At 41.8% G+C, this 27,996-nt stretch overlaps 1 protein-coding gene across 2 annotated transcripts in view; it reads right to left on the bottom strand.

Moving 5' to 3' along the window:
- Window positions 1-27,996, bottom strand: part of EPHA4 (EPH receptor A4) — a 157,891-nt gene that overhangs the window by 8,816 nt on the left and 121,079 nt on the right. For both annotated transcript variants that reach the window (XM_083613745.1, XM_083613744.1), the window contains exons 9-15: window positions 22,897-22,955; window positions 21,735-21,848; window positions 19,893-20,078; window positions 13,456-13,517; window positions 12,094-12,303; window positions 7,755-7,904; window positions 3,640-3,833 (exon numbers count right to left, since the gene is read on the bottom strand). In XM_083613745.1, coding sequence (XP_083469871.1) covers window positions 3,640-3,833; window positions 7,755-7,904; window positions 12,094-12,303; window positions 13,456-13,517; window positions 19,893-20,078; window positions 21,735-21,848; window positions 22,897-22,955 — 975 coding nt within the window. The remainder of the gene's footprint in view (window positions 1-3,639; window positions 3,834-7,754; window positions 7,905-12,093; window positions 12,304-13,455; window positions 13,518-19,892; window positions 20,079-21,734; window positions 21,849-22,896; window positions 22,956-27,996) is intronic.

Here is a 27,996-nt window from a genome sequence, read left to right as displayed (position 1 = left end):
GCAATGAGTTCCAAAGTGTAGGTGCTGCCAAGCTAAAAGACTGATTGATTTCAAGCGCCAAATGGATATCATGTTCCACACAGCAAAGTGGTTGAGTGGGCATACATGGAGAAGGACAATCCTTCAAGTAAACTGGTACCAAGCTGTTGACAAAGACAGTTACTAAAGTTCTGTCTGATGAGGGTAAGAGTTTCAGTCCCTTCGGGGAACAATCTGTAAAGTCTCACACATCTCATTTTTTAAACATTTGTGATACTGTAATGCAGCTGCAATGTCATTACAAAGTCATCATACACCCTGTGGCCAAGCCTGTTTGCAGAGACACCATAACGGGTTCAGACTATTAGGGATGTCCTCAAGGCCAATTAACACTTTCATCATTTTTCTCCCCATGATACATTGCATTCAAGGGTGCATTCGTGCGGAGATCTTAAGATGTGAACTGGGGTTTCAAGCACACAGCTGAAAATGTCCAGAAGCAACACCTCTTATCATAGATGAACAATGTGCTACCACGACTGCTGCCAGAAAACTAGCTGATCTATTGGTAAAAGGCTCCAGACACATGCTAAGTGCTATGTTATCCACTGGGGACAGTCAGAACCCATGATTTGCAGGGAAATTCTGTCTATGTGCAAAAGCCTTCGGCTTAGGATGAATAATTAAAAAATGGAATTAGGTCAGAAGTGCCTGTTGCCACATTAATCTGTGGTGCGCAGAGACCCGAAATGAAACTGCCTGCACAGGCAGTCTGGTGTAAACTTGTTCATCAATGCAGGATACCATTTAATTAAGCATTTCCAGAAGATGCCTACCCAACCTTTCCCTAGAATTTATTATACCAGCAGAACTGACTGCACCAGTTTGATCCCCCAAGAATGCAATGCAAGATACAGAAGCCTGTTTCATCCATAACACTTTGAAAAGTAAATGAGGTCTTAAATGGGAAACAATCTACTGTGACAGAATCAGCCTCTCCCCATGTACTTCTTGTCTACCATGAAAAATAAGATCTTAATTCAACAGAACTGAAACGTCACTAGTGGAACTATGTGCTCTCATATAGTTTGGAAGCTGAGAACTTAAGGAAGGCTTCAACCTGGCACACTGAAAGCTGGGATGGCAGGGAGTTAATCCACTTTAATCAATCAGTTTCTGAATGGCATGTGTGCCTGGCACAGAATAATGGTGTCTTTGATCTTTGTTTTATGGAATGTGTGTTCATGTTCCAGTTCAGATTATCTGCAGGATCTTAACACTATCAACACATCTATTAATACAGTTTTTTGTTTTTGTTTTTTACACCCTTTGCACACAGCACTGGTTTTGAATAGGCCATAGCACCTTACTGAAATCTCAAGATTATTACGATAGTGATTTTTTTTTTAAAAAAAGTTGTTTTAATTTATTTCAGTAAGATCAAAGACTGGGTGTATTAAAGGCATTGTATATAAGTTATTGTCCAGGATTGCTCTCATCTTGATTGAATGCTATTTTTCATTCTTAACAGCCCCCACACCTCTTTCTGCAGATGATATATTTAGCATGCATCAAAGAGGTGAGCAATAGGCAGCCACAAAAGAGCACGCATTTGGTAGCTTTCGCTGTACAGATTCACATGGAAGTGCAAACAGACATCTTTTGCTCTGCACTGTGTCCCCGTGTAAAAAGGTACTTTCGACACTTTGCGGAAATCAGCTATGAATATCAGATTCTACACTGCAGTAGTAGCTAATGGTTGTCAGAGATCTATGCTTATCAGCAGACCAAGATCAAATACAACTGAAGGAGATTAAACAGTTGGTATTATGTGACACACTCTCTCTTAAATAATTTAACACAGACAGAGGAATACACTTCCCAGGCTCCAGATGCAATTAGGGCAATCTGGAGAAAACAGGAGGATAGTGGCCTCAGAGGGCTAATAACCTGTCTTTGGTAATGTAAATGGTAAGCAATGGTCACTGAGGGGCATACTCATTTAAACATGAAAAACCACTTTTTTTCCTTGATACCGGACTGTCAGCAGCTGAATCTAGTACGGTCTGGCCTCTGATGACACCTGCACTTGTAAGAGAAGTCTCATTTGAGAGAAATGCAATAGTTGTTTCCCCTCAGTGAAAGATCTGTGTCATTTTTAGAATATTTCCTTCTTGTTTCATATCTCGCCTCTGGCCAGCTATGACAACTTGTTCCTGGAGACACATGATTGATTATGCACTTGAGGGAAACTTCCCCCTTCTTTAAGCAGACAAATAACTGCCAAGAAATAAAGAGCCCGTAAGCATGAGAAGCCATGCTTCTATTCCTGTTCATCTCAACCGAATGAGGCCTGCCTTACTGTACCGTGAGGACTGGCATTCCAGTCTAAAAACAATCACCCTGTCATAAGTAGCCTCACCACCAATACTGGCAAAAGAAATTGTGAGGGATCTATAAATGTTGACCCACAAAATAGTCTAATTTCCCTATCTTAGGAAGCCAAGAATCCAGCTGGATAAGACAAAAGGTCCATCTATTCCAGCATCCTGTTCTCAAAGAGACGAGGCAGATGCCTACGACAAGACTGCAAGCAGGACCCAAACACAAAAGCACTTGGCCTTCTTGTGAATACCAGGAACTGATATTTATGCTGCCGCAGACAATGAAGGTACTACAAAGCCATTGTGACTTATAGTCAGTAATAACCCTCTCTTCCATGTACAGGAGCCTGAGAACTAGGGGACTCTCCTGAATGAGGTGGGGCTGTGATTGGGCAGAGACATCTTCTGAGAAGATTTTTGGGAGCTACAGAGAGCAGGAGGTGTTCCTACTACCAACTTCATTCCACAAGTGGTTCTTAGAATCCAACCCCATATTAGCTACTTCTTTCTTACATAGGCAACAACCCCAAATGACTCACACAATGTGATATCCCATGCACGTTTACCCAGAAATAAATTACACTGAATTTAATAGGACTCACTCCCAAATAAGACCAGCTTTTATGTTTGGCCTTCACTCCTGAGCAGGCAATGACCGAGTCACCACTGCTGTTCTTACTTGTAAAGTTTATTTGGGGATGAGGATTATTAACCTCTGCCCCTTGTTTTCAAATTGTTTCTTAATTAAAAACCCTATGTTTTCCTTAATTTATTCAAATTAGAACAACACACAGGCCTTGAACATTAAGGCCTTACATTTCTGTTGTGGTCAATGATTTGAGGAGGATAAATAAAACTTTTTAAAGCTTCCATATTTTGTATCCTATTCCCTTTCCAATTAGAAAAGAAGCCAATCTTCCAGGCACTTTCAGAGTTACCTAAACCTTACATTATAACAATGTTCAGGCTCATAGCTCAGCAATATAAAGAAGGAAAAAAGACAAGAGAAGAAAAAAAGACTGTACTTTCAAAATCCCACAAGGATCTTTCCCGCATACAGTGGACCAATGGAATGCTAGTGTAACCCAAATGGGCAACAGTCTTTCCACTGCAATCTTAGAAAAGAAAAACCAGAAGCGGGGGTGGGAAGTGTAAAGAATCTGGCCAGCATTATGAAGTAGACTTCAGTTTCAGCAAAGAAGTTGAGGTGAGTTACAGCTGCCTGTCGCCACCACTATATTCCCTCATCCATCACCATTAAGAAAGCGCAGCTGACCTGGAGTTTTCGGAGCCTGTCCTCTTTAAGCTGTTGGGGTTGCGGATGAGTTTGTCTAGCATGTTGACAATCTGTCCAAATTTAGGCCTGTCACTGCGTTCCTTCTGCCAGCAGTCCAACATCAACTGATGGAGAGCAATGGGGCAGTCCATCGGGGGTGGCAGCCGATACCCTTCCTCGATGGCTTTGATAACCTAACAAACAAACAAACAAACAAATGAAAGGCAGCATTTTAGGAGAGCTAAATAAAACAATATATTTAATCCTTATAAAATGGGGTAACCTTGAATAAGTTTGGCGTTTTAAAGAAGTGCACATTTAATAACAGTAAATACATGTTTGTATAAAAGCTTCAGTTATTTTTGGATTTCCCAATATTTATTGTTTGCTTTTTCAGAAAACTGTAATTAAGAGTTTGCATTATTAAAATAATGGAGAGCGGAGGCATTTTAAATGTATTACATTTTAAACTTGAGATTGAAGAAAAATGATTGTTATTTGCTTTAGATTTTGTTTCTAAAACTCCTGTCTTATAAGAAGTCATAGCAAATGCCTTCCAAATTAGAAACTAGGGGAGGAAATGAATTCAGTGGAGCAATCCTCTAATATGTCTACTCAGAAGAAAGGGTATAATTCCAACCCCATTTACCTGAGAGTAGGCTTTACTGTATTTAGTAGGACTTTCTTCCGAGTAGACATGATTAGGATTACGTTATCAGTTATATTGAGTTTAATGGAGCTTGTTCCCAGGAAAGTGGGTTTAGTATTGCAGACTAGATGACTAAATATACAGGCAAGTAGATCAGCACATCACACATTAACACTTTTGTTGCTTTACTGACAGCCGGTCATTTTGGAAGTAGAACCAAAATGAGATTTCCTGAAGTTGTCAACAATTCCCATATGTCCCAGATACCGACCGGATGGTATTACTGTTTCTCTCAGCTCCACTCCACTTCCAGGAACACCTGGTCCTATTTTCCCTTCCCTAAATCTGTCTGTCTCCCATGCAATGTGAGAGGGAAATTGCCTTGGGCTGTTCTGCACCCACAAAGGCCAGATGCAAACTGGCCTACTGTGTCACTTGAAAGTGTGTAATTATAAACAGTATCCAACGGGATCCAAAACTTGTCTGTATAAAGGACACCATAAACCCTTCCATACATATGGCTCATTATCACATACTGCCTGTTTGGCAAACCTATGTAGAATAAGCTCATGCATAATCAAGATCCAGTTCCTCACAGCCCGGTCTACCCAGTTCGCAACCCTTCACCCCGTCACAGTTGGCACTAATGGGCACTCTTGTTGGTAGTCTTTACAGAGAGAAGCAAGATTAATTGGCCACACACATTGATTCGCACAACCATACAACTGGTTTCACAAGTGTCGGGGTAAGGCACAAAGGCAGGCAACTTCCATTGCCACTAGGCATTAAGGCAAACAGAGAAGAGTGTCGTCTCCAAGGCTACCAACCCTGCCCTATTCAGAACCACAAAATTAATAACTTTCCAAGCCTTATTTGCATTCTAATTGCAAGGAGAAAGATTCCTCCTTACCGCCACTGTGCAATATTTCTTTATCTATGTGACAATCTGTGTGACGTGAGCTGCATAGCTTCTCATTTGCCTCCACTAGCAGAAGGCGTCATAGCTACATCACTGGCCCAATTAATGTGGGCATTCTTCTTGCTCTCTCATGGGCAAGAGGGCATAAAAAGCATCAGCAAACCTAATTCAACATTGCTCCGAATTCCATTTTGTTACTAAAAGCTCATAATGTTTCCGGAGAACATCTGAAGCTTTGTTTTCATGCTAACTGCTTAGTGCCTTTTTGTTTATTCTGAGCTAAAGCTTGCCTACTCTGAAAAGTGTCAGCTCTATTCCAGATCTTCTACTTGCGATCCTTTAACTCTTGGTGCTATTAGATGCCAACTCCCATCACAGTGACCATTCTGTTTGGGGCTGATGGGAATGCAATAACTTCTGGAGGGCTGTGGCCTCCCCATCTCATCTTTAACTAGAGAGGCGAGCAATTGAGTCTGGGATCTTACACATGCAAACCATGTACTCGGCCGCCGAGCTGTGGGCCCTCCTGAAATATATTCCACATCTGAAGGAAATTAAAAGGAAATCTCTTTTCAGCTTCAATGCCATCCACATGTAAACAATGTTGGAAACTTTTCAGTTATACAAAAGAAGGTGGGTGAGTATTATGCAGCTTCCTGCCTTGAACTAAAGTGTTCAGTGTTTCATATCTCTAGATCGAGGACGGAAGAAATGTTAATCTGCTTATAAATCCTCCTGGTAAAGGTTATATCTCATTTTCACCGGACTGTCGTCCTTTTCTAAAATGTTCTGCTATATATTAGATTCCTCTTCATCTTTTTCTTCAGGACTATTCTACAATAGCAGGAATTTTATTAACTCCCTCTTGGAATGAACTGAAGGAGTCCAGATGGTACAGTTAAAGAGAGTTGCATAATTTACAAGGGGTCATTTACTAAAGCTGCTTTTTAATGTCCCCCAAGGACATATCTTCTATTGTTGTTATTGCTTAAACATTTTGCACAATAATAATAATATCACATGTTCCCAATGAAATTCTTTTGCAGTCTTAGATTAGCATTATTAGTTCAAATATATGAATGTAAACCCACACTAGGGTTTGAAATATTTACCCTTAATTGGAAAACCAGTTTTACTGATGTATTCTTAACGGATCCTCAAGTGGGAAATTGTGGTACAGAATCAATATTAACAATTTTCTTTCCACACTAGAATACCTGAAATGCTTTGCAAATGCATAAATGCTTTCCTTTTCTGAGGTTCCATTTGCAAGAGTTTTAACTCATTTCAATGCTTTCACATGGCATGAAGCAAAAGTACAGACAAATGTACACACACACACCTTGCGACCAAATGTTACTGTGTAGAATACTCTGCTTCAGTGTTTCTCCCAGTCTGTGTGCCCTTTCCCAGGATACCCCATTCCATTCCCTCTTCACAACAGTGTCCCTCTCCACAAACATATTAATTTCCAGTGGGAAAAGGTACACTGAAATGTCATCTTTGTAGCAGCTAACCCTTCCCACTACTATTGACACTAGAAGGTCAAATCTTCAATGGCCGGGACCCCAAGAAAGGAGCAGCTCCCTCCCACTCCTGTAGACAGCTCCAGGATAGTTAGATATGGCAAATATATTTCTAATATTTTATTGTCCCACCACCCCATAAGACTATGGAGAGGTTTGACTTAAAAAAAGAAGTGATGCATGCAAATAGTAGATTCTATCCACCTCCACAATGGTGTCCCTCAGAGGCAGTCCCCAAGCTGGGTGGGAGTTACTCCTAAATGATGCATTGTCATAAGTGACTGGGGGCTGTGTGCAAATTATGCAACCATGAAAGATGGGCTAATCACATAGGACTTTGTCTCATATTAATTCAGAAGATCACAGTTCTGTCTTTGGAGCAACAATTCTGTCACAGAGGGTGGAAAGACAACTTATTTTACCATACATTTTAATTCAATTTATGGCAAAAGAATACTTACTGCTTTGCAGGAAGACAGAGACTGCTAGTGCATCAGCTGATTACATGCATATTATGGGAAACTAGTGTGCTAAAAGGTCATCTGAATTTATCCAGAGTCCTATTGGGTCTGGTAGCATTATTGCAGCACTGCATTAAGAGGAACCCACTTCCTATTTCCTTGAATTTTTTACTAAGACCTTACAAATGTTGCTCCCAGAAGCAGTGGGCAGTTGAACTATGAGGAAGAAATACCCAGGCTAGGGAGCTCAAGCCATCAGTTCTTGAGAAAACCATCAGCGACCTGTAATAATTCTGCTGTTTTATTGCTGCCTTTAGCAACGTGTTTATTCCATTGGATAAGCACATGATAACCCCAGCCACATTTTGAGCCATTCAGACTCAGTCCCCAACTGCCTGGGGAAGCATCAAACAAACACAGCCCCCAAATGACATTTTCTGCAGCAATCCCATGCCTAATGAAATGTATTTCAGAGTACATGTGTACAGGAATGCAGTTACTGATATCAGATACCTAGGTCTAACAATGGCAGTATTTAGATGAAGGTAAAGAACACTTACATCTTGATTGGACATATCCCAATAAGGCCTCTCTCCATAGGACATCACTTCCCACATTACAATTCCATAACTCCAGACATCACTAGCTGATGTAAATTTACGATAGGCAATTGCTTCTGGTGCAGTCCACCTGATGGGAATCTTCCCACCCTGCAAATAAATCAACAAAGGCATTTATATAAAAGCAAGCACTTTAGGTTTATGTCAACGTTATACATCATCATTTATCAAAGCAATGGGGTGATGTTCATGAGAAGATTGAAAAGAAAAATCACTAAAATTACATGTCTATTCAGCCTACAGAGAAAATGAATATTTTCTCTGGACATAGCTCCTCCAAATATCAGTATCTTTAAAATAAATAAAAAATCAAGTTTCTAGTCTTTATGGTTGAACAAATGGTCTTGAAAACATGTGGTGTAGAAAATGCTGAATAGAATTTTAAGTTGTTTGGGCTTCGCAGGTCTTTGCCTTTTCCCACGACAAGCAGAGCAGAAAGCAAGATTGTGCATTAATCTGCATAATCTATACAGGTTGTGGAAATCTGCTTTTTAAATTCAGAATTTAGGTTATCCTGGCACAGATTTATATATTTTTTAATTGTACGAACCACACACACAAAATTGGTCCAATGCCGTTTCTAACAAAGAGGGGAACGTCATCCATTGGCTTTTTGTCACAGGTATGGGAACCAGGAAACTGGAATATTATTACCAGCACGTAAGTATTCCACTTCTTAAGGCTAGGATTAATGCAGCTAGGAGTTCACAAAGTATCGGTCACAGGATTATAACTGCATACTTAATATTTAGATACTTGCTATGAATGCAAGAGCTTTGCTAATGTGATCTTGCATGTCTGTTGCTACTGCCAGGCTTGTTTGTCCAGTTCTTCAACATATATGTCTTCAGCTGCAGCCCACACTTATCAGAGAACTCTGGAATCTGTCCATAACTGGTGAACAAATTGTCCAAAGTCATATATCCTCAAGTGCTTTTTGAGCACATACACTGTTTGCTCCTAAGTAAAACATCTGGGAGCTGCTGTTGTGAAGCACGTCTAATCAAATCATTAGTAATTTAGTAATGGCTTAAAAGTAATACCATCCTCATTATTTGATTTAGCTTCTCTTGAAAGAAAGAAAAAAGATTTCTCCTTTTGTTTATGCTAATGAACAAGGTGTTCTTAATTGAGTTTCAGGTTTTCTGCAGTTCCATTTGCAGAAAGTCATTAAAAAACCCAAAGATTTTGTAGTTTATTGCTGTGGATCATTTCCTACCCCACCCCCAGTATGCTTTCATGATTTCTATCATAGCTAATGATCTCATATTCCTGCCTTTCTCTCTCTCTCTCCACCCCTCACCCATTCTCCAATATATGCCTTCTATGGCATCAATATGGTGCTCCCATGAAAGCTTGCAAAATTTGCCTTCATTCCCCACGTGTCACTATCACACAAAACCCCCCAAACATGTCTGATAACTAGTTTGTGACCCTTGGGGTGATTTCATGATGCCATACAGGACTTGTCCCTTAAACAACATGGAACTCTGAATTTGTATATTAGAAGACCTAATCTTACTGAACAACACTTGAGGAGGAACAACTATCATGGCACAGCAACCTTTTAGAATTATTTGAGAGTGTCAACAGATATGTACATAGGGCTAATCAAATGAACTTTAATCTTTTCTTCTTTTAAAAAATCAAACACCCTTATCAAAAGGTCCTGAGTAATTTCTTTTCTTATAAATCAGTAACTGTCTAAAGAACAAGGGAGATATAAAGTGTAAATGGTGGTTCCCAAAGATTGAAAGGATGTAAACAATGGGATCTGTCTTAGATACAGTGCTATTGTTTTATACAAGTATGCCCACACCTTACACACATTTAATTTGCACAAATTTAACTATATGTGGGTACGGTGGGGATGCTCTTGTGTGATCTTGCGGGAAGTTGGATTGCCCCATGAGATCTCGTGGGAGCATTCCTACCAGTCCCAGAGGCAGCACAACAAACAGGCTTTGGCTGAGAACCATCAAATTGAAAAAGAGCCTAACACATTGGTGATGATAGCTGCTGCAGGAAATTTTGAGAACACACGTAGATTTCTTGCACTCATGGTTTTCAGTGCCTCTGAATGGTGGCCAAGTTACAGCTTCTTTCATTTAATATAGCAATGAATAAAAGTCCATTTAACAAACTGAACCCTTATGATTGACTTGGCTTTCAATAGTATTAATGGGTGGTTGTTGTTTTTTTAAAAAAGAACAATTATAATTTGAGATTCCTTCTGGTTACTCAACCATGGAACTCATCCAAATTGTCCTGAATAGTGATACCAAAGCAAGACAATGTACTGTGATGCAAATTATAGATATTTGTTGTAGTTCTGTTGGAAGGGAAAACACTTTACTATATTTGCACTCACCAAATTGAAAGGGAGGCTTTTCAATGCTTTGCCTCCTGCCCTTCTGTTTGAACACAGCTCTCTCGAAATCTGTCTTGGCTCAAAACCCCACTGCCCTTGTTAGTGGGAAATTGCAGGGCTGGACAGCATTAAACACTCACAAGGCAAATTGCACACCCACCCCCCAAATTTAATGAACTGCATGTTCATTACAGGGGAAATGTGAGAATTAAACAGCACAAACTGGGTTTCCTAACAATCTCTGCACTTGGGAGAACAGATGGAGAATTGCAGGCATTTAAAGGCAAAACATCTAACAAAAATTACAAATCTACATTATAAACCTTGTACCTCCTTTTATCCTGATGTGTATAAACTTCAAGGATGTTTGTGATCATCAGGATATTGCTTTACAAGCTGCAGTATTTGCCTCATTAGACTTTACATGCTGATGACTAAAACCCATCTAGCAAAGTCAGTAAAACAATGCATATAAAATCTTAATGTTCTACATCTTTAGGCATCAGACATAAATACATCCACATGCGGGATCATGCCACTGATGTCACTGGCACACAAACCCATGTGACTTTCATAAGCTCCCCTTGTTTTTGTAATAAATGGCAATGTGTTTGTCCTTAGTAATGACGAAGAATGCCACAAGGTATGTGTTATTAGCAATGTTAGGTATGCATGCACATATACGTGCACGCACACACACACACACACACACACACACACACACACACACATACACCTCTTTATCTGTGTGTCTATATGTAGATACCTACATGCACTCACCAGGATCAATAGTGATTCATGTAACTTGGTACTTCCTACAGTAACCAGCAGTGTCCCTCCAGGTTTTCTAACAAAGCCCTCTCTACCAGATGTAACTGGAGATTCCAGGGATACAACCTGAGAGCTTTGGCATGCAATGCATGTCCTCCACCGTATTGGCATACTCAAATCTTTGCAAAAGCAGAAAGAACTTAAAACTCAATGGCTGAAATTCTGACACTAATGTAACCAGAGCCTGTATGTTTCTGTATGACAGGCACACCTTGCATGCAGGCTTTCTCCAGTGTGGGTGGTTCCTGCAAACCAATAAACCAATCAAGACCTTTTAACTTCCTCTCCAGAGGGGAGTTTACTCGTGAGAGAGAACTACCCTGGAGGTGGTTGTATGGATAGTGATTAAGCTTTATGAGCACATGGGGATTAGGATCATGGTCATCATATCAACTTTGATAGCTCAGCTGTTTAGAGCATGGTGCTGATAATGCCAAGGTTGCAGGTTCAATCCCTGGATGGGACAGCTGGTTGGACTAGATGATCCCTGGAGTCCCTTTCAACTCTATGATTCTATTATCCATATTCAAAAAAGGCCAGATCTGTATCACAGCATCTGTATCAATGTCCCAGAAGTTATGGATGCAAGGAACGTGCAAGGAACCCTGATGTCCCTGACTGATCCAAGAAGAAGAGTTTGGATTTGATATCCCGCTTTATCACTACCCTCAGGCGTCTCAAAGCGGCTAACAATCTCCTTTCCCTTCCTCCCCCACAACAAACACTCTGTGAGGTGAGTGAGGCTGAGAGACTTCAGAGAAGTGTGACTAGCCCAAGGTCACCTAGCAGCTGCATGTGGAGGAGCGGAGACGCGAACCCGGTTCACCAGATTACGAATCCATCGCCCTTAACCACTACACTACACTGGCTCATTGGAATGTCAGAAGCACAGGACTATTTTTTACCTAAGGTTAAAGGGACATGAATGGAGGAGTCACACATCAGCTGTCTCAAGTATATGTAGGCTATACAACTTTGGGGCTGTTGTGATTACAAATGTCTTTTGCATGTACATTAAATAGTGATGTGAAAATGGGTGATATAGCTAAGAACGGCTTGAAATATTTCGTGCCTTACCCTGGTAGTGTAGGCTGCTTCGGGGTCATCTTCCAGAACACGTGACATGCCAAAGTCAGAAACTTTACAGACCAAGTTGCTGTTCACTAATATGTTTCGAGCTGCCAGATCCCGATGTACGTAGCTCATGTCAGACAAATACTTCATCCCAGAGCCAATGCCTCGAAGCATTCCTACCAGCTGGATTACGGTAAATCTGCCATCGTTCTTCTGGAATAAATAAATAAGTAAGAAACTGTGTAACATTTGCAGTGAAAACTGCCAAATAATATATCCTACTTTGTCTTTATCTCAGTGTTCCTTAAACATTTTAAGCCTTCCACCCTCTGGATACCTGCTGAACCCAGAACCAACAATCTCCACGTGTTCGGAGTTGGTTGTATCATGGTTGCAAAGTTTGGTGGCTTGGGATAGTATGATCAAACTGGCATTAAGGGAGTAAATGCTGATCAAAACCACAGAAACAAAGTAACAGCTCTTTCTAATCATTATTCTGCCAAATCACACTATGGAACTTGTTGCAACAGGAGGCAGTGATGGACAACAATTTGGATGGGTTTAAAAGATGGTAAGAGGAATTCAGGGAAGAAAGGGCTACTGATGGCTGTGCTCTGTTGCCACAGCTGGAGGCAACAATGATTCTGAATACCAGTTGCTGGAAACCACAGGAGGGGAGAGTGCTAGGATCCTGCTTGCTGGCTTCCCACAGGCATCTGGTTGGTCATTGTAAGAACAGGATGCTGGACTATGGGCTACTGGACTGATCCAGCAGGCTCTTCTCATGTTCTTAGGAGTAAGGTCATTAAGGGTCCAGCAACCTCCGCAAAAGGTGGGTTTGTGAGGGTTCGCCAATAGTGAGAATTCAAGCTACCCAGCAGCTTGTAAGGGAGGAACCTACCTGAGGAGCCTGTGTCTCCCCAGAGATTTTGTTTCACGCCCCTCTCAGTATCCTATTTGTCAAAGGGGGCCTGCCGCACAGTTTAAGAACTGCGGTCACATCTTTTTAAGAACCGTACCACCATATTACTGCATTCCTTGCCAACTAGCCCTATAATTCACCAGCAAAGCACAGTCCGGTGGCTATTGTACTAGCTTCCTGGGATGTGTGGAATGTTCCAGTTTTAATTAGCCCACCGCACCGTGAGACTTTTTAATGAGCATTTTAATCAAACCTGCTTCTGATTAAACATGGATTATTTAGAGCTTACTATTTTATACTTCACCTCTGTGCTGCCTGCCCTCCTACCCCTCCCTGCAGAAAAGCACACTCGTAAGCATCTTACGAGCATAATTCTGTCTCATCTTTAATGATAAGGATATCATAATAAAAATCTTTGGGTTTATTCTATCACAGGCACCTACCCTGAGGAAGGCATCCAAAGAACCATTCTCCATGTACTCAGTTATGATCATGACTGGTTTGCCTAGAAATTTGGGAGGGAAAAAACACAATTCATAGATGCAGACAATTAGGGGAGGAAGACAGCTTTAAAAATCAAAAATAAAAAATCATAATAACATAACTCCAAAGTTCCAAGCTTCTTTCTCAGCTCGAGTGAGCCAGAAAAGAACTAATGCAAGGCTGACGTGTTCAAGAATTCCAGCCAGAAAATTAACACTTTAGCTGACTCATTGACAAGGTCTTTAACTATGGTACACACCACGGTCTCCAGAGAATTTAAGAATCCATAATTGCTCTCTAAAGAAGAAATGGTGATGCAGTAATAGACCCAAATAGGCCTATTTGCACTTGGAGTAATGTAAAGATAATTGCATCGTTTGCTAGGGAATTTGTATGTCCGTAGGCATTTGGCTGAGAGAAATCAAAGTTATGGTTTGAAGGATGTGGACTGTCAGCTGTAAGCGCAGATTCAGGTGTGGCATAAACAGTAATTTCCCTTCTATTTACTTAATCCGTAGCATTTATTTTGCCATGTAAAAACATGCTTTACCCATTTCCTCCGTACTGACGGAGGCAGGGTCAAATTAGTCAATGAACTATGTTGCAGACAACGTACACTTTAACAAAAATGGAGAACTGTAAAGTAACGCTGGGTTGCACACACTAGAGTGATCCTATCATGGGATGAGGAAGAGATTCTGTGATGGAGTAACCATTACATCCTGCCAGCTTGCTGAGGTGAGGGCGGGTGGTAGGAGCAGAGTTTTATCATGTTGCTTCTCATTGACTTCAAAGGTAGAGAAAACTACACCAGCTGAAGGGCTGGCATAGTGCTGGGAAATTTGGGAGGGCTGTGTCAGGGGAAAGGGGGGGCTTTGAATTCGCTAGACCCAGAATGCCCCACTTTGTCCTCACCACCGGCAGGGTATAGATGGTGGCACATCTACGGTGAACTTTCCTTGGGCATGTCAATAAGTTACTGGTGGTACAGGTGTCATCCTGCCTGTAGACCTTTCTTTCCACTGTTGGAGCAGTAGTTATGCCTCTTTCCCAGATACCCTGCTGCCTAAATCCATGATGATGAAATATAATCTATTAATATGTTTAATAACAGCAGCTATTGGCATGACATCACTTTGTCCTTAAAACACATTGCAGACATAATGGGTTGGTTTGCACATAACCCTAAACCATGGTTTAGTGCTACATGCATGAGCTAGAATGAACTCAAGTGAAGTCTTGGACTTATACACTCTCCCACATTTTCCTGCGCAGTGAGGATAAGGACTTCATTAGCATGTGCTTTCAGTGTCCAAGAATCCTGGCTACTTGTTACAAACAAAATAGAGATGATAGTTTAAAACAAACTTAGGCTGGTTTAATAAGCCAGCTTTATGATTCATGGTTGAATCTGACTTATTTAAAAACTGGTTAGCATTTGTTTTAAACCACAATGGTATGAAACAGCCAGCCAGGATTCCTTGAAATAAGAAATATATGCCAGCAAAGTCCTTCTTCTGGAAAGAGAAGGGGGAAGGAGGCCTAGCTGAGGCCTATTCCATAGTTTAGTGTTACATTACTTATAAACCAACCCATTTCACGTAACTAACTGTCCTCAAAGGGAATTGCTTCTTTCAAGTTCAAATGTGTGAGCATTCCTAATGATTGCCTAAGATCCGCAGTTCTCAAAGACTAAGATAGGGCTTGTTAGCCAGGCACAGGAACTCATGGGAGAGAGTAGCTAATTTTTCTAAACCTCTTCCAGTCTAAATTTTGTTTTATAACATGCCATGAATGGATCAGAAGGTGAGGCTTTCACGTATACTCTTATTTGGGTAAACAGAATGTGTTTGTGTGTGGAAAGATCTGGAGTAAAAGAAAACATATTTTAACAGAACAACAGAAAAAATCAATCTGCTCAAACGTTTGCTTAGGAAAATTGCGGGTCTGTGAAATATTTTCACACGGAATAGCTCCTATAATTGTATCTACATTAGCACATTTTTCACTCAGCAGGTTACCTCCACTTGCAATTCTACTAGGAGCTCCTATTTCAGAAATAACTTTTTCTGATTAGAAAACAGTATGCTAAGGCATATTAATAGCCTGTACCTCTTTCACTTTTCCATTTTTATTTAGGGACAGCTGGCCTGAGGCCAGCCTCTCCACAGAACCTGTATGTTCATGATTCCCTTGCTACTTCAGCTAGTGCCAAAACATTCATGTCCCTCATCTTATTCCACGTTTACGTATGCAAGCCAGTCTTTACGTTAAAGTGAAATGGAAATCAGGCATCTGCAGCCCTAACTATCTTATTTGCATGAGTCAAAGTTGTTTTTCCCCCCTGTGCACATGCACAAAAATCCAGGGCAGCTGTATCAATATGAGCTTAGAAATTCTGGCCGGGAATAAAAATACTTAAAGGCAAAGGCTGAGGAAAACCACCCTCTTGATATATGAACATTCACCCCTCCCAATATTCATCAGTGAGTAAGGAACCCACTTAGATCCAATCTGCATATTTCCCCATGTCATTTACACTTTGCAACTGTGACTTAGAGTCACTTGACAGAACAAATACATCTAAATAGGTTTTAATTAACCTTCTGCAATCAAAAGGTACTTTGTCAATTTAAAGAAATAAGAGACACTCTTCATTTGAATATATTAATGCACAACTCCATTAGTTATTGAACCTAGGCAATGCAGTGTTGAAGGGGTGACAAAGAGGTCTACATGGAGTCAAAGCACTGTCTTATCCCTCTTGGACTGTGATTTTGCAGCCAGCATATGGTAGACCCTGTGTGGAACTGAGTAATTGGAGGGATCCACTTTGATGAAATTTGATTGCACGCTTTGGAAAGCACTAAACAACTTTCTTATTTAAAGTATGATGTATTGGATTCAGTGGCGGACCTGTTTGATTTTGGTACCATCGTCTTGTGACTGCAAAAGTAACCATACAATATGAACAAATGTAGCCATAGACTTTTCTCCATGGAGTTTAATTGGGGTAGCTTGTCATCATGAAGTTGATTATTAATAGCACTTGACTTGCCACTAATAGTGCATTCATACTAGTCTCTTTCCTCATCTCTCTCTCACACACACACACAAACACGCACCCACACATCTGCCCCAACAATCGATCTTGTGTTGCAATTTCAGAAACTTTAAATGTACCCATTTTTCACCAAGGCTCCGTAAACATACAGGGGAAAATTGAGATAAATGTCTACTTAAGAAACTCTGTTTGCCAAATGGTGATGGCTTGGAGGTGTCTACTATGGTTTGTAGCAAAAGCATGAACTACAGGGAGCCAGGCAATAGAAGACACTTGGTTTGGTCTCCCACCTTCTGCTGGGAATTTAAAATCATTTTAATGCAGTGACAAGTACATTATGCAAATAGTATGCACTCATTTATAACTGTTACAGCTGTACCAGCTTGGGGAGGGGGGGCGTTAAAAGCCTCAGTGGGATTTCAATACAAAGATTCCCTTGTTGATTCTCTGTTTTACCTAGGTGGTATGAAAATCAATGTCTGTAGCAAACACATGGTGGCCTAAAAAGAAACCTCTTTTTGAAGGAAATATACCTGTAACATGTATGCTTTTAAGCACATTTTGATTTGATGTAGTATAGTGCTCTACTTAATATCCAAATAAAATAGCCAGTTAAGCAACCAAACAAAACAAAAGAAAAAAAAAAAACACAATTCCAAGTATGTGTGTTTCTAGCAATTACAGAAACAAGCCCTGATCACAACTTGTAGAATATAGTTCAAAAAACCCAATGCTATCAATTCATTACCATGATTTTAACCAATTAATTATCAGGCTTTAACCATTTAATCAATTTCTGAAATGTATATATTTGTACAAATTAAAGCATCTCATTTAAAGGGCTTAGGTTCCTCAATGAAATTGAAGATCTAATTTTTTAAAGCAGAGTCACAACTCCTTGGCCCTTTCATCAAGGCTAAACTGGTTGAAGCAGTTAAATGGGCTATGCTGCCTTTATTTGCACATGTGAATAGCTCAGCTGGATAGAGTGTGGTGTTGCTGATAACACCTAGGTTGCAGGTTTGATCCCCATATGGGACAGCTGCATATTCCTGCATTGCTGGGGATTGAACCAGATGATCTTTAGGGTCTCTTCCAACTCTAAAATTCTATGGTTCCATGGTTTCCAAGAAAATTTGATGAAATTTCTGTCAATAGCTCCCTCCACTGACGGCCTGCCGTGTCCCCAAACCACATGATTCCTCTCACCCCCTCAGCATTGGATTTTGGGACGGCAGCAAGGAGGGACTGGGAAAACATTTCATGGGCAGAACACTGTTCACAATTCTTTGAATCCAACCCACTGTGCTGGAATGAACTCAGTGCCTTCCAGATAATGCATTACTTTCTCAGTGAGGAAAGGGAGGTTCACACATCCCAGACTCATACCAGGATTTCCTTAGAAAGGAAAAAAAAAACTTAAGAAACAATGAAAACCCATTGCTATTAGTTCCATGCTGCAGGCAGTTCACTGGCACTTTGAGACTGGTATGTTTAATTTGTGATTCCTGAGGCAACACAAGCTGACAGAGCTAAGGTGTTTGTTCTTCTGCAGTAATTTTTGAACATACCAACTTCTCAATACTGGCAGAATCAAGGGAGGCACTGTCATGGACTGGCTGGAGGCAGAGGAGTCATGGGAAGAACAATCTGGCCTCCAAGGGAAGAAGGTTCAGATCCAGGGAATTGGTGGTGGGATGACAACGAGTGGTCAGAGGGAAAAGAGGGAGCAGACTGGGGCGGGGGGGGGGAGGCATTGGAAGCTGAAGAGGTAACAGTGTTTAGTGAGCGGAAAGAGATGGTGGCAAAAGATAGCCCAGAAGCAGAGGCTAGAGAGGAGAGGGGGCAAGAAGCAGAGATGAAGCAGGCTGCAGAAGAATCCAGGGAGTCTCCTTCTCCTGCTGCGAGAAGCTTCCTCCCATGCCTGGTCTCCCAGAATATGCAGGAAAAAGAAGGGGGGGGGACAAATGATAGACAAGAAGATGAAGCCTTGGACTGCTAAGGAAGGAACCAGGGGAGGAGCCTTAGAGAGCAGTAGGAAGGCAGAGATCTTCAGTTCTCACGATTGCCTCATTTGGGCATGACCTACTGGGAAGAGTTGCTGGGATCACTAGGCCTGCATTGTTTTGTTTTCTTTGAATAAAGAGTTAACTTCACTAACCCCGGGTATTTTACCGCTAACCTACTCCAGTCTTTGGCTCCTGAAAGGCACGCTGCTTGCTCACAGTACCAATAGCACAGAGCTACATTTTCACAAAGCCCAGATATAGCTGGGATACGCTACAAGTTTTGTGTGCGTGTGAGTTCCCAAATATTTTGCTCAAGCAAAGACAATTAAAAAAAACAATAAACGGACAAAAGTCCTGCCCTACAACCAGCGACTGCAGTCCTAACAAAAATAGGACCTGAAATAGGAACAGATACTTTCTTTTTTAAAAAAAGAAAAGAATACTGGCCATGTTTTGATCCAGTGATGTTTTGATCCAGTGATCTATCTGGATCAGAGCCACCTCAAACAGTGAGGGCCTCTCCAGCATTATTTTACTTGGGTCTACAAGCTTCATAGGTGCATTTCAGTTCTGGCTTGAAAATCACAACTGCGGGGTTTGGCTCTCTTCTGGCTTAGACTGGCGTTCATTGGTACAGTGACTGCTAATCGTCTTTAAAAGGGAGAGGAGAGAGGAGGGGAATATATTCTTGACCAGGTGTTGCTTGAAATAGAAGCAACGACACCAAAGACGAAAATCAGAAAGAGCACACAAACATGCCTCTTGCTAAGGACAGGGTTATTTTCTTTTGAAAGGCCTGCTCCCTACATCTGTGCCTAAAGACTTAAAGCATAAAAGCTCGCAGGTTTATTGTGCTTGGTCTCTTATGAAATATTTTAGGTGCCTTGATTACCATCTGCTTTCCCTTCATCCGACTGAAAGTCACTGCAATCCTAAAAAAAAGAGACGACTTTCAGAAGTACCCACCTGGCATACCAATAAAAAGAGGTGGAAAAAAAACTCACTTCAAACCAAAGCATCCTTCCATCACATTCCTCCTTACCCCTTAAAACTGTGTAGTATTACATTTCCTTGTAAAACTATGCACAACTTGCTCAAAGATAGGGTATCGGCTGCAACCATAAAACCATTTATAGCTGACAACAAGATTAATGACAAGTGCTACACTGATTTCCTCCTATTAGTTATCGGTGGATCTGTTCCATCTGTCATTTCAAAGCAGGAATGGCAAAAGCTCTGTGCTGATTTAATTTCATAGTGACTTCCAAACTCTCCTGGTCAAAGACATGATCACACATTTGGCAACAGGTTGTGTCCTACTTACATTTCGTAACCACCCCTTCCAAGTGGATGATGTTGGGATGGTCAAATTGTCCCATGATACTGGCCTCACTCAAGAAATCCCTTCTTTGTTTGTCTGTGTATCCAGCTTTCAGTGTCTTGATAGCAACACAGATCTCCCTCTTTCCCGGCACCTTCAAACGGCCACTGCAAACTTCACCAAATTCACCTGCAGAGAAGGGAGACCCAAAGGACAACCATGAAAGACCTGATGGCAACTAAGTCACTGTGTGATTTTAACTCCATGATGTTTTAATTGATGCCATGGAGATTCTAGAAGATTCTGTGAATGATTGCTAACCTTCAGTTTTGGTTATTCGTATGTGTAATACACTTTCCAATCTCCTTTGGGATTTTCTTTTTGCTTTGCTTACTTATTTTAGTCTTTTTGTGAGGGGGAATACAATATGACTATGTTGAACAACAGCAAAACAGTTGTTTTATTCAACTAAATTCATTCACTGAAGAATGTTTACCTTGCTGAGAAGGTAAACAACTTTATTCAAACGTCTTTGTAAGCTATCTTGAAGACTGAAAATGTAGAAAGGAGGGATAGAAAACTGCCAAATAAAGAATGAAATAAAACAATTTCCAGGAAATTAAAACCACAGTAAACCTTCTATCATTATGAATCTATTACAGTGGTACTTCTGGATGCGAACAGGACCTGTTCCGGAGCCCCATTCACATCCTGAAGAAAATGCAACCCGTGTCTGCGCGTGTCGCGATTCGCCGCATCTGCGCATGACGTCATTTTGAGCATCTGCACATGCGCGAGCGGCGAAACCCGGAAGTAACGCGTTCCATTACTTCTGGGTCACCGCGGAGCGCAACCCGAAAACCCGAAACTCGAAGCTACCGTATTTTTCCCTCTATAACACGCAGATTTTTTCTCCTAAAAAGTAAGGGGAAATGTCTGTGCGTGTTATTGAGCGAATGTGTGGTCCCTGGGGCTGACTGTCCCAAGTACAGGGCAAAAATCAGGCAAAAATCATATTGCGCCATCATGGAGGAGAGGAGGCTGCTGCTTTCCTGCATTCTGCCTCAGGGTCTTACTGCCCACCCTCTTCTGTTTCGTTACTGTGTTTGCTCAAACGGAACAAAGAGTAGGCAAATCCCCTCCCCTCCAGGCAAGCAGAGGGAAAAGCAGAGCGTCCTTCCCTCTAATTCCTCTCTGTGCTCCGGTGCTGCTGCTGCGTCTAGGGACTCGCAGGCAGTGGAAAACATGCAGGAGAGAGAGAGAGAGAGAGAGAGAGAGAGAGAGAGAGAGAGAGGCTGGCTTGGGTGGGGGGGACTTTTGCCTTCCTCCCCCCCCTTTAAAATCCTCTCTTGCATTCTTAGCCAGCTGCTTCTCCGCACACCCCTCTCGTGCTCCTTGTCCCTTCTATGTTTTTCCTTCCCTCCCCACTTAAAACGTGGTTACAAAGCACGGATCCACATGGATCCTCAGGATCTTTGCATTGGGTCACCCCAAATTCACCATCAGATCACATAGCATGTCCATGGCTACAGCCTGCACCAAAAAAAATCACGCACCCACTGTTGCCTGGGGCTGCAATGGTGCAAAAACGTGATTACAAAGCACAGATCGACATGGATTCTCAGGATTTTTGCATTGGGCTACCCAAAACTCACCGTCAAATCATATGTCTGTGGCCACAGCATGAAGCAGAAAAATGATACATCCACTGTTTTTTTTTTCTTGTTTTCCTCCTCTAAAAACTATGTGCGTGTTATGGTCAGGTGCGTGTTATCGAGCGAAAAATACGGTACTTTAACCCGAGGTGTGACTGTAGAGTCTAACATGGTCATGACTTGAGCTTACCGACACCAATGACTTTTTCAATCTTTATGCAGGAAGCATCAATTTCTTTGGCAAATTCTCGCACAGCTTGATTGGGGTCCTCATATGTAAAGGGATCAACATATGTTCTAACACCTGCAACACAAAGATGCCTTGTCTAGTTATGTAATCCATGTACGAATGAAGGATCATTAGTATATATCCTCAGTGGGCAGTCAAAACGCTGGGTGACTAGAGAAATACACACCCACAAAAATTCAGTCATGTGCTTTAATATGCAGAGATGTGTCTTCTCTATACATTAAAATAGATAATCAGGCTTTGCCCTGGGAATGGATTGATCTGGTACCTGAACTATATTAAAGGCCAGCCTATCTCAAAAATAAATAAATTTAGGATAAAAGAGCAAAATGCTGATCATTTTGTACAACGGAGGAAGCTTTTACACATTAACAACATACTCTTAGGTAAGTGGGTTTTGGATTGGATTGTAAATTGTGTGAATAGCACCACAGCAATGGTAAACCAGCAAGCAACTGGGTTTTTGAGCAAGTATGTTTTGAGCAGCAACACAGCTTTTTGGTGACAGCATGAAAAACAAACGAGCAGCATATTGGTAGAGCTACATAGCTGTTCATGCCCCAGATCTATATTTGAACCAGAACTTTTCAATCTGTTTCAGTTCCCCACACTGAACCTCAAACTGTAACTTCAATTGACAGCACAATCCTAAACACATCTACTCAGGAATAAGTCCCATTGAGATAAAGCCCACTCCATATTATCCAGTCTCCAAATAAATCCTGCAACGCTATAAAAAAAAGCAAGTAATGTGAAAGTATGACATCATGTCTCCCAACCCACTGAATATTCCTCAAGTAAAGAGGCTCTTTTCTGCTCGTTAGGTATGTTTAGGCACTACGTTGATCACATACAATTAAGCGCTGCTTTTACAAGGGGCTGCTTGTGTGAGATGTGAGTCTACCCTTTGAAAAAGGCTACCAACTACGAAACCACATAACCAATGCAGCTTGTGAACCGGGACACAAATTCTCAGCTTTCGAGAAAGCAAGCTGCAAAGTCACATCTAAGGAAATGTCATATCTTATTTTCTAAGCTTCAGAACACACACAGGACATGCTTTCTGAAGCAGATCGGATAACCAAGCATCAATGTTTTTTACCTTGATTCAAATGTTTCTCCTCATCTGCTTCTTGCTTGGCCTTACTATACTTGCTCCGTCTGTTGGAATGAAAGAAAGAGCAAATCAAAATAAATATCTTACTTAGTGGTGAACTCAAGTGTCTTCTGGGCCTGCCAAGACCTGAATCACTGTGCCTGCCAAAACAAGTTCTCTGTGCTACCGTAGTTGATGACTTAACGCAGCCCCACCTGCATTACAAGAGTTGTCAGATTGCTTATATTGCATTAATTGTTGCCATCAAAGAAAAGATCCTTGCATCTCAGGAAAAGAGATTTTTGTATGTGCATCTTGCTTCAAAACGTAATTCTTCATCATCATCATCTGTGGCCAGTTTTGAAAAGGTTAAATAATTTCGATGTGAGCAAACAATTGAAAAGTGTGTGTTAATGACGAGATTTGTATGTAAAAATAGTAAGAAGTCTTCTGGCATCTTAAAGACTGAAACTATTTATCATGTCACAAACTTTCATAGTCCATTCCAGAAGCATTATCCTGAACTGCAGGTACATATACACACAGTGGGATATACACACAAGTCACAAGGAAATGAAATATAGAAAAATGCAGCATATGTGTAATCAACAGATTCTCAAGTAGATTCTAGCTCATATTTCAATGTGAACAGCAACATATACCTGATAAAACTGCTTTAATTCTACACATGTGAACATTAATCCTACAGATTAATATTAAGACTATGCATATAACAACACATGAAAGGCTCATAATATTTGCAACCTTAGCTGCTGTTGTTTTTTAAAAGTCCTTTGATAAACAAAGATCTAAGGGAATCTAATAAAAGAAGTGCTTTGGTAAAGGAAAGATTTTCACATGGTAAAGAACATTTACAAAGTTCAGCTGGTCCCTGCATCTCTCTAGGTTCTCAGGATCTCAGGGTCAGAACAGGAAAATTCCGAAAGCACAAGTACTATTTAGCAATTATAATTCAATGTTTCCCCCAAGTGAGTCTACTGCTGCTTTTTTTGTTTTTCCTATGGGAACCTACGGCTTTTCTTTAATATTGCCGACATCAGAACTTTCATGGGTGTCACAGAAAACATTTTGGGCACTGTTGCGTATATTTGCCAACAAAAAAAGAAACAAGCCTGACCACATGTGATCGCTACTCATCCTTCTTATGAAGGCAATTAAGCAATTTTAATTGTGACTGCATATAAATGTTGTCTTTTCTAAGTATAAAAATTAGAGTATACTGGGCAGAGGATGCGGTAGAAATCAATATGCAGTTTGATCCACTGCCTCTAAAAGATAGAAGAATTTAACGCCTATCATTGCTTATTAGTTGTAAGAGCAGCCCTCATGCAGTGCAATCCTAGACTTATCTACCCAAAACCAAATCTCATTGAGCTCAATGGGGCTTACTTTCAGGTAGGTGCGTGCAGGATTGCAATGTAATGCTCCTACATGAGCGAAGGAGTGCATATACAGTGGTACCTCAGGTTAAGTACTTAATTCGTTCCGGAGGTCCGTACTTAACCTGAAACTGTTCTTAACCTGAAGCACCACTTTAGCTAATGGGGCCTCCTGCTGCTTCTCTGCCGCCGGAGCACGATTTCTGTCCTCATCCTGAAGCAAAGTTCTTAACCTGAAGCACTATTTCTGCATTTGCGGAGTCTGTAACCTGAAGCGTATATAACCCGAGGTACCACTGTATGCCCAACTGTTACACAAGCACTTCATGGTACACATTATACCAACAAAGACATCCCAGGACAAACACACTGGAAATGCATCCTGAAGGGCAATATAGACATTTCTGTAAGAAACAAACGTGCAGAAGGCCTGCTCACTCTAACGTATCCCCATTGATTTTGTGTGCCAGTGGCAATATAATAATCTATTCAGAATGAGCTGAATAGATTATTATATTGCAACTGGCACACAACACACTGAATTTTACACCAAACCCCCAAGGAATAAATATGTTATGGATGGGCAGGGAGGAAGCCCCCAGTAACTTTAAAAATCCTAGTTATCTTTCTTTGGTCTAAAACGGAAAAACTCCCCCTCCCCCCCCCAAGAGGGAAGCTAGAAGGAAGCGCAATGAATACTTTTCAGTCTTTAATTACAGCTTATTAGCTTCTAAATAAAGGCTTCCCAACCTCCTATTCACTTCAGCTCTACCTTTGTCACCTGTTGAGCTTTTGCTCAGGGCGGGAAACTGCTGGGGCCTTTTGTCTTGAAAAGATACTTTCCTCTTGCCCCCCACCCATCTGCTCATTACTGAGTCACTGGGAGGGCATGGGAAGTTCTCAGGAGGCCCCGAGGAATGCTGGACACAAACTGACATTCACAGACAGCTCACCTGAATGACAGAAAGAAACCTTTGTCGCAGAGCTCAGCCCCGTAATTACAGGGATTTGGGTGACAGTGATTAAATGGGAGGCGGGGATCAGGAAGGGAAAGCAGGCGCTGTGGAAAAACTGCAGGGGTCAGAGAGGCAGGCAAAGCCTACAGGTGGGACTTCCAGATAAAAAAGAGGCGGGTCCTCAGCCTGACAGGCATGGACCGCAAATGACAAAGTGGGAGCCAAGGGGTATTAGCAGGTATTGTCGCAAAACAGCAGGAGCCCCACAAGCTTCTCTCCCAGTCAAGCCAACGCACCAGAGTTGGCAACTCCAGCCTCTGACAGGCCAATGTGGAGAACACAAAGGCAGCTCAAAGATTCCTGAATAGTGTGTTCCCAAACAGAAGGATATGACAAGGTGGCATGCCAGGGGCCTTGGTGGAACTCTGGCTGTTTCATTTGAGATATCTGGATTTACCAAGCTTGTGATATAATAAAGACTTCTGAGATCCAGAACCTAACAAGACCCATTCTGCCTTCCAATTCTTCTTTTACAAAGCACCATGCAGCACTAATTTTCAGGGCTCTCAGTGTGTGGCTCTGGAATCCTTTCATTTTATTTATTATTTACAGAAAATGTTTCAACCCCGCCCTTCCGTTCTAAAATCAGCACTGAAGGAGAAGTTTACAGCAGTTTTAGAAACCGATAAAAATATACTTTAAAACACCGCAGCAGCATAATAGATGCAAATGGTTTGCTCAGAGAATGAACCAGCACCAAGTTTTCTAGAGATTACTAGGTGACCAATCAGTAGGTGAGTATCAAGAGTTTGTTTCCAAGACAACTCCCTGTGCAAGGCCAAATTCTACCATCTTTGCTTTTACACTTGGGAGGCAGTCTTTCAGGGAACATGCCCCTGACAAGTCAATTGACATCAAGTTTTAAAACATAACAAAATCACACCCATGGCAATTTAACCATTAACTCTAAAATATTAATTGGAAGCCAGAAGCAGTTTGGTCTGAGGGGGTGGGAGGTGGGGTGGAATGTCAGGACATTTAGGATCACCATGGAGAAAGCCATTTGGGGAGAGTGGGAGAAATCATCCACAGCCACAAGATTGAGTAGGGGGTAGATAAAGGTAAAGGGACCCCTGACCATTAGGTCCAGTCGTGACCGACTCTGGGGTTGCGGCGTTCATCTTGCTTTACTGGCGAGGGAGCCGGCATACAGCTTCTGGGTCATGTGGCCAGCATGACTAAGCCGCTTCTGAAGAAACCAGAGCAGTGCACGGAAACGCCGTTTACCTTCCCGCCGGAGCGGTACCTATTTATCTACTTGCACTTGGACGTGCTTTCGAACTGCTAGGTTGGCAGGAGCGGGACCAAGCAACGGGAGCTCACTCCGTCGCAGGGATTCAAACTGCCGACCTTCTGATCGGCAAGCCCAAGGCTCTGTGGTTTAACTCACAGGGCCACCCGCGTCCCAAGTAGGGGGTAGCAGAACCAGAAAAAAACCTCAGGGGTGGGGCTCAGGGAGGAAGCTCAGACCCCATCAAACAACTGTATGAGGTAGCCAAATGCATGCTTTCCAACTCCTAACCTCTGAAAACGCACAAAATTGCTGTTTTAAATAGCTATGCTTGATGAAAGCTGCTGTGAAACATTCAAGCTGCTATCCATCCTTTGCTTATTTGAGCTAGCACTGAAAGATTTAATACTCTTTTTTCTCAGTTCACATTTGCTTCATGCTAAAGTCATGGCGAGGGATGCGGGTGGCACTGTGGTCTAAAACACTGAGCCTCTTGGGCTTGCCAATCGGAAGGTCGATGGTTCGAATCCCCACGACGGGGTGAGCTCCAGTTGCTCGGTCTCAGCTGCTGCCAACCTAGCAGTTTGAAAGCACGTCAAAGTGCAAATAGATAAATAGGTACTGCTCCGGCAGCAAGGTAAACGGCGTTTCCATGTTCTGCTCTGGTTTCACCAGAAGCGGCTTAGTCATGCTGGCCACATGACCCAGAAAAACTGTCTGCGGACAAACGTTGGTTCCCTCGGCCAGTAAAGCGAGATGAGCGCCAAAACCCCAGAGTCATTCACGACAGGACTTAACTGTCAGGGGTCCTTTACCTCTACCTTTAAAGGCATGGTGAAGCATTTGCCTGAACCTATGAAGTGTTAAATGCAAGGCTTGCACCAACACCCCCGGCTATGTAGGACCCATCTCCCAATCTTTGCGCAAAATGTCCAGTGGTGCTGGGAGCGGAGTTTGCACCCATACCACTCACAGTTCACCTGAACGTACCCCATGTGGCGGTGCCTTATTTTCTTCCTAGGTCGCGGCAACACTTCTAGCTTAAAAACTGGGTTTTAAGTTTACAAACAAACCTAGTAAGTAAATTTTGGTATCCAGAAAAGAAACTTGGATGTCCCTCACAGAGAGACTTGCTTAGCTTGTATTACTTAATGATGCTGCTCGGAACAACTTTAAACAGACTGTGAAGCATGTAGAAATCACTGAGCAACCGGCAAGGGGAACTATGGGACTTTCTTTGAGCGTTTCATTTACTGCACAAGATCTGTACAGCCCTTGGTGTTTTGCATGTCAGAGCTACATCTTTGAGCCCACTCCCCATTTGCTTCTGTTTATCCTTCCCCCAGAAGGGGCTGGGCCAAGCTCCTATTCTTAATAGTATGGACACCTCTTTATTTGTTTCCATCCAATTGGAACCCTTCCAAGGAAGAGATAACTAAGGAGGCGGCTTGAGGGTGAA

This window comes from Podarcis filfolensis (assembly GCF_964270895.1).
Source record: "Podarcis filfolensis genome assembly, chromosome: 5".
Classification (NCBI taxonomy): Eukaryota; Metazoa; Chordata; class Lepidosauria; order Squamata; family Lacertidae; genus Podarcis; species Podarcis filfolensis.
Note: the sequence above shows the minus strand (reverse complement) of the source record. Positions and strands in the feature narration are given on the sequence as shown.